Source organism: Notolepis coatsorum (genome assembly GCF_963971535.1).
Source record: "Notolepis coatsorum genome assembly, chromosome: 12".
NCBI classification, from domain to species: Eukaryota; Metazoa; Chordata; class Actinopteri; order Aulopiformes; family Paralepididae; genus Notolepis; species Notolepis coatsorum.
Window position 1 is genome coordinate 37,006,445 of NC_140176.1, and position 14,312 is coordinate 37,020,756.

At 47.8% G+C, this 14,312-nt stretch overlaps 1 protein-coding gene across 1 annotated transcript in view; it reads left to right on the forward strand.

The window, feature by feature from the left end:
- Window positions 1-3,984: 3,984 nt before the first annotated feature.
- shrprbck1r (sharpin and rbck1 related) overlaps window positions 3,985-14,312 on the forward strand; it is a 42,872-nt gene continuing 32,544 nt past the window's right edge. The window contains exons 1-5 of the mRNA XM_084326302.1: window positions 3,985-4,381; window positions 5,467-5,803; window positions 7,767-7,865; window positions 11,116-11,257; window positions 12,385-12,475. Of these exons, the coding sequence (XP_084182428.1) occupies window positions 4,106-4,381; window positions 5,467-5,803; window positions 7,767-7,865; window positions 11,116-11,257; window positions 12,385-12,475 (945 nt within the window). The 5' untranslated portion in view covers window positions 3,985-4,105. The remainder of the gene's footprint in view (window positions 4,382-5,466; window positions 5,804-7,766; window positions 7,866-11,115; window positions 11,258-12,384; window positions 12,476-14,312) is intronic.

Consider the following 14,312-nt stretch of genomic DNA (forward strand, 5'->3'; position numbering starts at 1 on the left):
CGGGGGGGGCCTCTTCTTGCCCCTCCGGAAGTCCACCACCAGCTCCTTGGTCTTACTGGTGTTGAGTTGGAGGTGGTTGCTGTCGCTCCACCCCACGAAGCTCTCCACCAGGGCTCTGTACTCCTCCTCATCATCGTCGGTGATGTAGCTTACGATGGAGGAGTCGTCTGAGAACTTCTGCAGGTGGCACCCGCTGGAGTTGCGGCAGAAGTCTGAGGTGTAGAGGGTGAAGAGGAAGGGTGACAGCACAGTTCCCTGGGGGGCGCCGGTGTTGCTCACCAGTACGTCAGACTGACTGTCCTTTAGTCTGACGTACTGTGGCCTCTCAGTGAGGTAGTCCTTGATCCAGGCCACCAAGCCGTGCTCCAGCTGCATCGCAGAGAGCTTCTCCGCTAGCAGTGACGGCTGGATGGTGTTGAAGGCGCTGGAGAAATCAAAGAACATGATCCTCACTGAGCTGCGCGGCTTTTCCAGGTGCGTGTACGCTCTGTGGAGCATGTAGATGATGGCATCCTCCACCCCGATGTTTGCCTGGTATGCAAACTGCAGGGGGTCGAGGGAGTCACGCACCAGGGGCTTGAGGTGTTGCAGGACCAGTCTCTCAAACGTCTTCATGACGTGTGACGTCAGAGCGACTGGCCTGTAGTCGTTGGGGGTGCTGGGACGTCCCTTCTTGGGCACCGGGACAATGCAGGAGGTCTTCCAGAGCTGGGGCACCCTCTCCAGCCTCAGGGAGAGGTTGAAAAGATGCTGGAGCGGTGCTGCCAGCTGCTCTGCACATACCTTGAGCACCCTGGGATTGGTGTTGTCCGGTCCTCTGGCCTTGTTTACATTAATTTTGGAGAGCTGCCTACTGACCTGACTGGTTGTGATCGTCAGGGTTGGGGGTGGTGGGCAGTCTGCTGGTGTTGGGGGTGGGGTGCCGTTGCTGATGGGTGTGGGGGGGTGGGGGGTGGGGGGGCTGCTTTGTAGGTGTGATCTGGTGCTGGTGTCGATGGGTGGGGGGAGGGGTGTGGGGAGGCCACTCTGGTCAAAGCGGTTGAAGAACGAGTTGAACTCGTTTGCACGCTCTGGAGGGCCCTCCACAGCTGTGCCCTGCTGTTTGAAACCAGTGATCTTCCTAACCCCCGCCCACACCTCCCTGGTGTTGTTGGCCTGTAGTCTGCCCTCCAGCCTGTCCTTGTAGCTGACCTTGGCTGCCCTTAGCTCTTTTTTGAGCTCCCTTTGGACAGCCCTGGCCTGCTCAGTGTCCCCTGCCATGAAGGCCCTCTTTTTCCTGTTTAGCAGGTGTTTAATGTCCTTGCTAATCCAGGGTTTATTGTTTGAGAAGCAGCGTACCCTCTTTGTGGGTACGATGCTCTCCTCACAGAACCTGATGTAGTCTGTGATGCAGTGGGATAGTCCATCAATGTCATCACCGTAAGCCCTCTCAAACATATCCCAGTCTGTCGACCTGAAACACTCCTGTAGCTCCTCCTCGACGTCGTCAGACCACTGTGGGACAGACATGGTGGTCGTAGGCTGTCTCTTAATGAGAGGCGTGTATGTGGATACAAGCCTCACAAGGTTGTGGTCTGACTGGCCGAGGGGGGGCAGGGAAGTCGCACTGAAAGCCTCCTTCACGTTAGCATACAGGAGGTCCAGAGTTTTGTCTCCCCTGGTTTTGCAGGTGACATACTGGGTGAAGTTTGTCAGGGTCTTGTTCAGTCTGACATGGTTGAAGTCCCCATTGATAAAAATAAATGCATCCGGGTGTTTTGTCTGAAGCGCCGCGACGGTGGAGTGTATGACGTCACTCGCCTGCGCCGCCGCCGCGCTGGGAGGGATGTAAACAGTGAGAGCCAGGACGTGTGTTATTTCTCGCGGTAAATAGTATGGCCGCAGACTCAGTGCCAATAGTTCAATGTCGGGGGAACAGATACGTTCCTTAATGGTGATGTGCCCCGGGTGGCACCATTTGGAGTTCACAAAGACAACAAGCCCTCCGCCTCTCCGCTTGCCGCTCTGTTTACTCCGGTCGGCGCGCACCACCGTGAAACCCTCCTGTTCTATTGCACTGTCCGGGATGTTCTCGTTCAGCCAGGATTCGGTGAAGCACAGTAGGCTTGCCTCCTTGTACTCACGCTGGTTGATCATCAGGGCTGAGAGCTCGTCGGTCTTGTTGACCAGCGATCGCACGTTCCCCATGACGACAGCGGGCAGGTAAGGCTTGAATCTCCTGCTGTCCTCTCTCCTGTCCTTCACGCTCGTGCCAGCTCGATTTCCCCGTCTGCGAATCCTTATTTCGGCTGGTAGATTCCTCGGTGGTTCTGCAACTCTGTTTCGAAAGCAGAGGAGAGCCTCCCTCGGGTAAACCAGCCCGCCGTTGTTGCTGTTGTTGTTGTTGTTGTTGTGCTGCCGCGGGTAAACCAGCCCGCCGCCGGTGTTGTTGTCCATTGTTCAGAGCTGTGCTCGACCGAACTTTCCTAACTCAGCTAACTTCACAGAAGTTGTTACAAATGCCTTAACTTGGTCTAAAGCAACGCACAGTCACTTATACACCTATTATGTAAGTATAATCACAAAAAGAATAATTAAGAAAGTAGTAAACGCGATAAAAAGTAAAGGGGTGGGAGCTGCTATGAAAAGGCTGCCACTCTCCTCGGCGCCAACTACTGAGATATGATATAATGATATAATTATATTATTAATCTCCCATAACAGTACCTTGGTCGTGTAGTGTATCTTGTAGACCAGGCCCATTGCAAGTTGCTGTACTCTGTCGTCTACTCTAAGCCATCCTAGGTTGTCAAAGTGGGCAGGGGTGAGGTGGGTTCTAGGAGTAAGGTCAAGCGGCACGGTGGTGTAGAAGCGGCACGGTGGTATAGTGGTTAACACTGTCGCCTCACAGCAAGAAGGTCCAGGGTTCGATTCCCGCTTGGGGACCAGGTTTCCATGATGCCAGGTACCCAGGTGGGGTATCTCCCAGGCCTTTCTTTGTGGAGTTTGCACGTTCTCCCCGTGCTCGCAAGGGTTTCCCCCCCGATAAGATAAACCCAATGGAAAAACATGCACAACAACAGATCGCTAACGCTGTGGTGTCCTTGACGAAGACAGACAGGAGCACTTGGATTGGTCCCCGGGGCGCGGCTCACGTTGACTTGACACCCTATCTGCTCCCGGCTGCCCATGGGAGGAAGGACGACGGGATGGGTCAAGCGCAGAGACTCAATCGCATCGGCGACTGAGGAAAGACAATGCATGTGTGTGTGTGTATCCCGGTGTGTGTGCCGCTCCAATTGCATGTCCAGTTCGTTGCATGCCAAATAAAGAGGTCCTGCATTATTATTATTATTATTATTATAAGCAGTAGTCTGACCAGTTTGTTTTGAGATGTTTGTAATTTTGTTTTTAGCGCCTTTGAGGTGCTTTGGTACCATGAGGTGCAAGCATAGTCGTAGTACCCTTGAATGAGTGCTCCTGCCAGAGTCTTCAGGGTATTCCTGTTTACCAGAGAGGAGATCCGGCACAAGAATCGAGTTCATTGATTGACTTTTTTTATTACATTGGATGCCATTTTGTCACAGGAGAGATTAGCCTCTATGGAACCCAGGTAGGTAATTTCATCTTTCCTTGTGACAATATTGTCACCCACTGTAACTGAGAAGCCGTCGGTCTTGCTGAGATTGTTATTTGAACCGAAGAGAATGGACTCTGCTTTGCCCATGTGTAATGATAGTTTGTTATCAACTATCAACTATCCTATCCCTAACCTTAACCTTAACCCTAACTCTATCTAAGCATAACCCACTTCGAAAGAGGGCCAAAGCATAACCACTTTGAAGCAGAGAATGTACAAGGCGGAAGAGACCCTTCGGCGCTAAACCAATCAGAGAGGGTCTTCGCTGTACGCGGCTAGCCAATCAGAGAGCGTCTTCGCAAACATAGGCTACGGAAAGAAATCACACAGCAGAGAGTTGTCAACAAGCTTTGCTTCCTGTTGTTTTGTCGCGCCGTGTCAGGCCGAAGCAGACAACTATGGAAGACGCGTGTTTATGAGGACACAGATAGCAGATAGACTGGCTTGACGTTTCCTCAGCTCGCATGAGTCTACTCTGTCGGCAGGATGTCGTTGAGTTCAGGCGGGTGGGCTCACACCCCCACGCCGGACCCGTCCGCCTCTCTCCCCGGCCATGTCCCCGCCGGGGCCTCGCAGTCGCAACTCGGCTGCCACACGGTCCTGATGTCCGTCCGGGTGTCAGTGTGCCACTCTGGTATCCGGCCGCTGTGCCTCCCGGGGGCCGGGGATGAGTCGCTCCGCCTGCAGCTCAGCATGGACCCGGGGAAGTCCGGGGAGTTCCGCCTGGCGCTGCGGGACAGCAGCGGAACTGCAAGAAGTGTGGTGAGTAACATGTAAACAACGAAGCTTGAGTTGAGTCTGTGTGTGCGAGGACATTTACACGTCTATAGGTTTCCCCCTCTCTATCCATGACAATGTTGCACATTTTCCATTCAATGTTTAATTTGTGCACACAATTTGTATTAGCACATAATTAAAATGGAAATGTGCGCAGTTGTCTGTTGATTGAGGTTATTATTGACGTATGTAAACATGCAGGATACCTTTTATATGTTTCTGAGTTTAACCCCAATTTATAGATAATAATCTTATTTCCCCATAATTATCTAGCTCTGTCTCTTTCAGCAAATGGCAATGAAAACACTGACACGTGCATTTTCCATTGTTGTCATTCCACTTCCTCTTGTTTTGATCCGGAAATCACTAACAATCATTCATGACCCAGACCACCCGCACTTTACCCCCTTCCCTCTGTCAGTATGCTGAGTACCCATTCTCGAAGACACTCTGATGTCACGAGACCGCAGAAAAGCTCATTTTAGCAAGAGCTTTGTTCTCACAGCCATAAGAACTTTAAACAAGTAACCCTTTAAGTTATGTGGAATACAGTCAGTGGTATATCAGAGTGTCAATCCATGTCTTTGTCTCTGCTGTGTGACTCCTGAATCAGCTCAAAGTGCTTCACAGCAGTAAAAAAAGACATAATAATGGGCACAAAATGGGCAGATCAAGAGCAATGCATAAAGTGCAGACATAAAAGTAGTCATAAATTGATCATAAAATAGACAACGTCAAAATAAGGCATAGCACATTAAATCACATAACCTTTGATATTAGGATCTAACATCATAATGGGCCTCTTAGTTTACGGTTTGATTGTCACTGATACACATAAAAATAGACATAAAATCATGAAATTGGCAGATACACATAAAACATCTCTCTCTCTCTGATGGGATACATGGGAGGGGGTGATGAAGTAATTCCTGGGCTTTATTCAATTTGTATTGTGTGAGGTCGTTTTTAGTTCTCTTCGGTTGTTGTCGCACCCTTTTTAGGACAAGGCTTGCTTTCTTGTTGGATGTATTGCAACAATAACATAATATTGCTCTCTCTCTCGCCATCAGACCATCGCTGAGTTCGACTTGAGGTCCGTGAACTACGAGGTGAAGTCGCCCAAGTGCCACGAGCTGAGCCTGGCCACACCCCCTCATGAGCGGAGCCGGGCCACGCCCCCTCACGAGCTGAGCCGGGCCACACCCCCTCACGAGCTGAGCATGGCCACGCCCCCTCACGAGCTGAGCCGGGCCACGCCCCATCACGAGCTGAGCATGGCCACGCCCCCTCATGAGCTGAGCCTGGCCACGCCCCCTCACGACCGCATCAGCTTCAACTTCCGCTGTGAGCAGGAGGCCCAGGAGTGGGCGACGGTTGTGATGTCATCGCTGAGAGAGGCACACAGAGGTTAGTGATGCCTTGCCTCCACTAGCCGGGGTTTAGCCATGCTGTGGTCATTGTGGGGTGGCCTGTCTGGTGCACAGTGAGCGTCTCCATTGTCTTTAGAACCTGCCCAACCCTGGCTGAGACACTGACAGCCACCTTTCACATCCTGGCCAGACCTGGCTGGGACTGTTGTATCATCATGGTTCAGCTTGTGTACCACAGTTGGTGTTGTGAAATTTGAAAGGTTGCTTAGCAACCAGATAGTTTACAAGATACGCAATGGAGACACAAACCTGACCATACCATACCATGCTAGACCATGCTAGTCTAGACCATGGCTAGCCCCAGCCAGGCTGATCATGGCTAATAGATGTGAGGTATAAGTCCATGCTCTCAAATATTACTTGATATGTTTTATGACATCAGATTGTCGAGTGGCACGTGCAGGTATGCCCTGCCCCATTTTCCTGGACATTCGGAATGTACTTGACCTATCAGTCGTGTTGCCATAGAAACATATAGGAAGTGTTGTATTGTACCAGCTGATCCTCTGCTGTTTCCTAACTGAATGTTGCACGAGTGTCTCTGGGCCGTACTGAAACAATCTGGGCCGTACTGAAACAATGAGGCAACAGAACGCCATTGGAACAGACTATCTATCTACCCCCCCCCCCCCCCCCCACACACACATACACACACAGCAACCACTAAACAGCTGAATTCAGATTTTGTTGTTGTAGCATAGATTGGAGAGAAGAAGTGGGGTAAAGGGGAGGTTGAGCAAAAAAGCCAACTCTTACTAGTTAGGCTGCTGGCCAGTATGACTTACTACCATAGTGTCTTTATACCTGTATCACTGTACATATTAATACTACAACTCTGTATGTACATCTAATTAGCACTATTACTCAGTAGTACTAATTATACCCAGTTTAATCACCTGTATATTTGCTGTTGCACTTTACTGTTTCATTTGCACTCTGGTTGGGTGCCAAACTTATTTTCGTTGTACTGTACTTGTGCTGTATGATGACAATATATTTGAATCCAATCTAATTTAGCACCCCAGGGTATTTATTTGTTTGAACATTAACAATTTTTTTTATGAGCACCATGTATACTCAACGACAACGCAAATGATCTTCAATAAGAAAGTCGTTACATTTTGCCAGACCAGCGACATCTGAGGACCATTTAGTCTCGACCATTAAATTAATTGAATGTTATTTTTTATGTGGTTGAGTCTACATGGTCCTTAATTCCAAAGTGGTTTGAAGCTAATCAAACCTTTATTTCAACTCGTAAGACACTGAGGTTACCCTAATTTACAGAGATGACGAGCTTACAAAACAAGACACTGTTTATCAGCAATTTCATACATATAGGCACAATAAATAGAATAAACAACAGAAAATCAGCTAAGACAGCTAAGTCGACACACAGTGGTCGGAGATCATACTTTTAAAATGCAGCAAAAGTAGGAAGTACCTTCAGAGTCAGCCGGAGGACATTACAGGCATTGGAAGCATCAAAGGAAAAAGCCGGTTTCCTAGTTCAGACGCGCACCCGGAACCACCTATTTCGTGTGTGTGTGTGTGTGTGTGTGTGTGTGTGTGTGTGTGTGTGTGTGTGTGTGTGTGTGTGTGTGTGTGTGTGTGTGTGTGTGTGTGTGTGTGTGTGTGTGTGTGTGTGTGTGTGTGTGTGTGTGTGTGTGTGTGTGTGTGTGTGTGTGTGTGTGTGTGTGTGTGTGTGTGTGTGTGTGTGTGTGTGTGTGTGTGTGTGTGTGTGTGTGTGTGTGTGTGTGTGTGCAAATTAATTGAGGGGGCTATAGTCCCTAGCCCCCGACAATCAAAGGATAAAGCATTTTTTTCCGAGTTCAGAGCAAATTGGAGGAAACCTAAGAGCCAAGCAGTCATTTGAACGTGTAGAATAAGTTCATGTATCTGTAGCTGAACCCTCTGCCCCTCTCCTTCTGCCCCCACAGTAGCAGCCAACTCCCCGTCAGCTGATGAAGACGCCCAGCTTCCTCTGGAGCCTCTGGAGCCACAGGAGCCACAGGCCTCTTCAACCCTGCCACGCACCGGTACAAACAACCTCCAGACTGTATTTTAATGTTTTTTTTTTATCTACTTTTTCTCCTCCTTTTTCTGTGATTTTTCTCTCATCCCAATTTACCTCTCGTGCCAATTCTCCCTCCCCTGTCCTGATCGTTGCTCCCATGTGCCCCCCACTGGCCGGTCGTAGGGAGGATAGAAGCCCATCACATGTCCCCTCCGATACATGTGGAGGCAGCCAGTCACATCTTTTCACCTGCCAGCGCGGACTCTCATTGTCGAGGAGTAACGTGTAGGAGGCTCACACTGCCCCCGCCATTTTCCTGTCTTTGCTGTGCAGGCGCTCTGACCGACTTGTAGGAGTCGCTGTTTACAACGACCAGACTACCACCCATCGACTCTCCTCCCGCTGACTCTTCCAATTGAGTTAGTATGACGGCCGGCCCAAGCCGGAGGCAACGCTGACAGCCGGATTCGATACCGGTGTCTCTTGCGTTGGTGATGAGCGCAAGGTCCGCTGCGCCACCCAGCCGCCTACTGTATTTTAATGTTAAGTTTAAATATTAAATATAATTTTACAGGCAATAAGATAAGATATTCCTTTTTTGGGGGCGGCTACGTGGCCCAGTGGGCAAGGCGCTCGCAACGAATGTTGGAGACCCGCTCTCCACATTGCTTTCAGTTTAGCTGGTTGTCCACAGTAATACACATTGGCCGTATTACGGGGAGGGAAACTGAAGGGTGGGGATCGGGCGTTGTGGACAGCGACTCCTACAGGTCGGTTGGTGCGCCTGCGCAGTAGAATCAAGAAGCGACGGGGGCGGGGCCCCTCCAAAGCCCAGACCCCCGACGCTGAAAGATCGAGCCGCGCGGGTGAAAAGATGCGACGGCTGTTACCTCAAGTACCGGAGGGGACTCGTGCTATGTATGACTTAGTCCACATTGCAGCCGGCTTGTGGGAGGCAAGAAACAACGTTCGAAGACAGGGGAGGGTTGAATTGGACGATATGAAAATTGGGATGGGAGAAAAATAGAAAAATGGGAGAAAATATATTATATATTCCTTTTTTGATCCCCTTGGGGAAATTCGGGCGCCATACCAGCACAGGGGAGGGGAGATACAGGTATGGGCAGGGTAATAGTAGAAATGCATGAATATAGGCAATAAAATTAGATCTGAATATAGAAGTATGAGAAAAATAAACGGTGTAAATATAGTAAATAGTATCTATGGAACTTGTACCCAATAGTTCACCGTTCCTCAGTAGTTTATTTATTTTAGCTGCGATCAAGCAGCTACTATAAGTCCCATCTGTCTGTCTGTCGGTTGTCTGCCAGTCGGTCCGTCTCAGAAATGTCAAAGAACTTTGTTTGTGTGTTATTACATGCTAGAGACATGAAATCTGTCACAATGTTACACATTGCTACACAACAAATATCACACCAACCAGCCACATGGTGGCGCCATAATAAAGTCAAACTTCCATTTTTAAAAGCCATAACTTCTACACTGTACATCAGATAGACACGAGACTGAGGCCATGTCCAGACTAAAACGATTTTGATCTTTTTCATTTTCATTTAAAAAAAGGTTTCCGTGAAAACGTCTCAAGATAATAAGTGCGTGCCACAAATTTACAAAATAAATTTCTTTCCTGTTTTAGACGTCGCTCTTTTATTCTGAAAACCCCCGACCGGAAGTGTTGTCGATCATTAATAACTTGTGTGTCCGGTTCTGTGCTTTTGAGCCAACGCTAGTTTTCAACGGATAGGAGAGACACGCACACACCGCGGCGCGAGTGCAGCTTCACAGGCAGCCGGTGATGAGGAGGAGGAAGAGCTGTGGATTTTAATCGGCAGGAGAGAGAGAGAGCTCAAAGCCGTATATAATATAATAGCCCCGTGGTGCGGTCAGAGGCAGCTCAAACTACCTGTGTTGTAATAAATTAATTGATTGATGTTTAACTTGTCCATGTTTGTGTCCAGTCCTTTCGACTAGAAAACGTTGTCTGTATTTAACGTTACCTCAGGATACCACTGTAATTGAAGCAAACGTTGTCTGTATTTAACGTTACCTCAGGATACCACTGTCTATTGTATTTAGTTGGTTATTTAGCTCATGTTGATAGCATTGGATAGCATCAACGCTATAGCTGGCTACAGCTCAACACCAGCCATGGGAATACTATTTAATCAATTATGGAGGCTTTTTAATCATCAAGGTAAGAGAGGACATGCCATTGTTGTTTAATAATAACTCCCGGTGTTTAATAAACACTTCTAGCCAGGACATATCTGGACATATAAGACATGTATCATGTTTCTTTTTTTGTTGGCTGGGTTTTGCATGCGGATTAAGGGATATGTCAATCTGTTGTCGACGGTGGTAGTACAGGCTGTAACACGAATGCAACTACTCTGTACATGCCATTGTTGTTGTGATGTTTTCACACGTGGGGTAAGGAGAGGTGGGCTATCGCGTCATCGGTTCAGGAGAAGTCGCGTATCGCTTGTAAAGATGGTGACGCAATGGGGGGCGTCTTCAGAATTGCGCACTCTGGGAGCTGGTATCAGAACGCTGCCAGAACGCAGTTCCGTGTGTCTGAAAGGTGCAAACGATCAAATACTTTGCCTAAAACGACCGAAATCATTTTAGTCTACACATGTCCACCTGTCATTACTCTACAACTGGGCCACTGCTAGCCACTCTGCCCCTATTGGCGGCTCATGGACATGGCACAAGACCTACTGGAGAATGCCTCACATCTACGACACAGTACATGTATAATCTATGTCACTAGTCTGACACTCTGCCTGCTTCTCTCATTGCATTCTGTTACATCTTACCTCTCTCTCTTTCTCTTCACCCCCCTCTCTCCATGTATGTCTCTCTCTCCACCCCCTCTCTCTCCCTCTCCATGTCTCTCTCCCTGTCTCTCTCTGTCTCCTTCTCTTTCCAATATCTCTCTCCTTCTCTCTCCATGTCTTGTCTGTCTTTTTCTCGCTCTCTCTCTCCATCCCCCTCTCCCTCTTCACCCCCCTCTATCTCTCTCTCTCCACCCCCCTCTCCCTCTTCACCCCCCTCTATATCCTCTCTCTATTTCTCTCTCTCTTCACCCCCTCTCTCTCTCTCTTTCTCTCTCACTCTTCACCCCCCCTCTCTCTCTCTTCACCCCCCCTCTCTCACTCTTCACCCCCCCTCTCTCTCTCTTCACCCCCCCCTCTTTCACTCTTCACCCCCCCTCTCTCTCTCTTCACCCCCCCCCTCTCTCTCTCTAGAGGAGATGTGCACTGAGCTGACCAGAGCCATAGAGGCAGGGGACATGCAGGGTGCCTCTGTCTTGGCTGCCAACTTGGCCGGCCACCACGCTGCGCTGAACATCCAGCCGGCTGTCAGGAGCTACGAGGACACAGAGATCAAGTAGGAGGATTTAAACGTGCAATACTAAGATCCCAGTAAAGAAACTTAAGTAAGATAAAAATCGGATTAGAAAAAGTAGAAATATAGGCTACAAATGCCCCCTTTTCAACACATCGCTGTGACTTATAACACGTCTGTAAATTGGCCAGCATTACACTCTGGACGAGAAATTAAAAATGTTATCTACTCCCTATTACACCAGAGCTGCTCACCATATCTCACTAGATGTTCCCTGTGTTTTTTTTGGTTTTTTTTTATTATCTTTTTCCCCCTCCTTCTTTTTCCCGATTTTTCTCCCATCCCACTGTTAGTCGTTATGCCAATTCCCAACCCCCTTCCTGGTTGTTGCGCACTTTCCCCTACTGTTGGTCCGAGAGGCCGGAGACTGTCACATGCTTTTCCTCCGACGGCAGCCAGCCTGGCCGCGCAGATTCTCACCGGGAGAGTGTAACGTGTGGAAGGTCGCACTACCTCTCTCCAGATCCTACCCTTGCTGAGCAGGCGCCCCGACCGAACTGTAGGGGTCGCTGTCCACAACGCCCAGGACCCACCCACGGCTCCCCTCCCCCTAACTCAGCCAAACGAGTTAGTGTAGCGATCAGCCCGAGCCAAGGCAATGCTGACTCTCCGGGAGTCGAGACCGCAGCCTCTTGCATTGGTGACGAGCACAATCTCCGCTACGCCACCTGACCGCGATGTTCCCTGTGTTAACACTTCCTTTGGTCAATCCTCCTTCCAATTCTCTGCTCCCAGCAGTTGGAACAAGATGCAAAAGTCCCCCTCACTATTTTTAAGGACTCTATCACAGAGTTGTTTACACACACCTGCAACTGTCAACCAGCCGTTTAACTGTAATGTCTCTGTTCTGCTTCATGTATTACATACCTTGTAATTTTATTTGGTTGTTTGTTTGTTTGTTGTGTGTTTTAAATATGTCCCTTACCTCTGTGATGTATGTCTCTTTTCGTTTATCTGTTACCCGTCGAGAGGTCCTTTTATCCTCTCGCCAGGCCGTCATTGTAAATGAGAATTTGTTCTTACTGCCTGCTTAAATAAAGGTTCAATAAAAATAGATGAATAGATACAAATGTGGGGCCTAATGGATTGTGTTTTGCTTTCTCCAAAAGCTTGGCTGTTGTAGTGGAGGATTCTTCCTCTTGCTGTTGTGTCACAGTGAAAGTCTTCCCCCATACAACTACTGCTGCACTGAAACAGCAGGTCAGTCTCACCATGGTTCCTTCTTCATTCGTATACTTATCATCCACGCCACCAGATAATCTTTCTGTCTTTTGTCTCTTTTGTAACATAGTTTGATCAGGAGCAGAATATTCTAAGAAAATAAATAATATCCGTCTCCTTTCTTCCCTTAACACATTCAGCGTCACGCTTAGCGGTTATCTTTACCGCTAGATGGCCAGCTTTGATAGTAGTTTCCGCTGTGTTTCACTATGTTTGCAAAGCTGTGTGTGTGTTCTGTATTATAGCTGTGGAGACAATGGTGTGGCTCATCTGACAGAAATGACTTGTTGTGCAACATGGAATTTTTTTTTGTTTCTACACACTGTAGTTTGTAGTTTATTACATGCTAAACATTGCGCATTTCCAAGATAATCCAGTCTTTTTTCATAGATTGCGAGATAAAACGTGTTATGTGCAATAAGCCCGAATTGTTCTGGTTGATTCCCTGAACCCCCAAATCCTCCCAAATCAAAGGTATATAACATGTATATATGTACCTTCACAAAATCATCAGGGGGGGGGGGGGGGGGTCGTTTTAACTCAAAACTGTGATCGTGTTTGCCGAGCATGTTTTACGTCCGGTGAAACGCAGAACTGTGATCGTTAGAAAAACACATTTCAGATTCGGTAAAATAGATATAGAATATACCTTACCTTAGCCAGAAGGTATTCCAAAAAGAATAATTCCAAGTGATCACATCGCCATTGTGATTACCAGTGTATATGTCTATACACGTTTCAATGGTAAAATACTAGGGATTCACTGAAAATTCGGCTACTGAAAATTATCGGCCGAAAATGGTTAAAAAGGCTCTTTCGGCTTTCGGCCGAAAGGGTTTTAGCACCGAAAATATATGACCGAAAGTCAAATAACGTGTTGTTGTGATGACGTCATCAAAACGCGACTACAGACATACCGGTAGCATGCGCAACATGTAACGTGAGCAGCTTGGCAGCTCTTCCTGCATTCTACAGCCTGTGATAACTAACTCCTCTTGGGAGTAGGGATGCCCCCCGAAACCCGGTTCTAAACTAAATTAGAAAAAAACGGAGTATTGATCAGCTCCGACGTTAACGGTACTGCTATCAGTAGTCTAGGAGCGGATTAGCTACGGAGCTAACAGTGTACCATCCATCTGCGACGCAACGGTGGCAGCAACAGTGGACACTGAGTAATGTTAACGTTATGACGAGTTCATACTACACTACACGTATGAACTCGACATAACGTTAACGTTACTCCGTTTAAATGAAGTGTTTAATTAGCAGCAATCTGTTGTTGAAAATGTATCGTTAAACCGGAAATGGAAATGCGAGGACAGGAAGTCGTCATCAATCGTTGTAGTCTTTTAGTCTTAACAGTCTGGAATTAATGTATGCATTCAAAAGTGCTGAATAAATGTTTTATTTTTTATTTTATTTTTTAATATTATTTAAGTTAAGTTTAGCCATAATCATGTCTTTTGCCATAATCAGGTAGCTAAAAAAAATATATATATTTATATTAATCATTTTCGGCCTTTCGGCATTCGGTTTTCGGCCAACTGTTTCCTATTTTCGGTATCGGTTTCGGCCAAGAATTTCCCATTCGGTGCATCCCTATAAAATACGCTTAGGCAACAGAATTTCGAGGCGATCAATGTGAATTTCTGTTCAAGCAGGAGGAGGGGCCACCACCAAGAAAGAAAAGAAAAGGAGGCCGTGTATCAACACCAAGCCATTCCAGTTCAGACACAGACGATACTGCCACCTGGTGATAGTCGATCGGCATTGCAATTCAAACATATACAAACGAGCCAGGGATGGCTAGAATGAT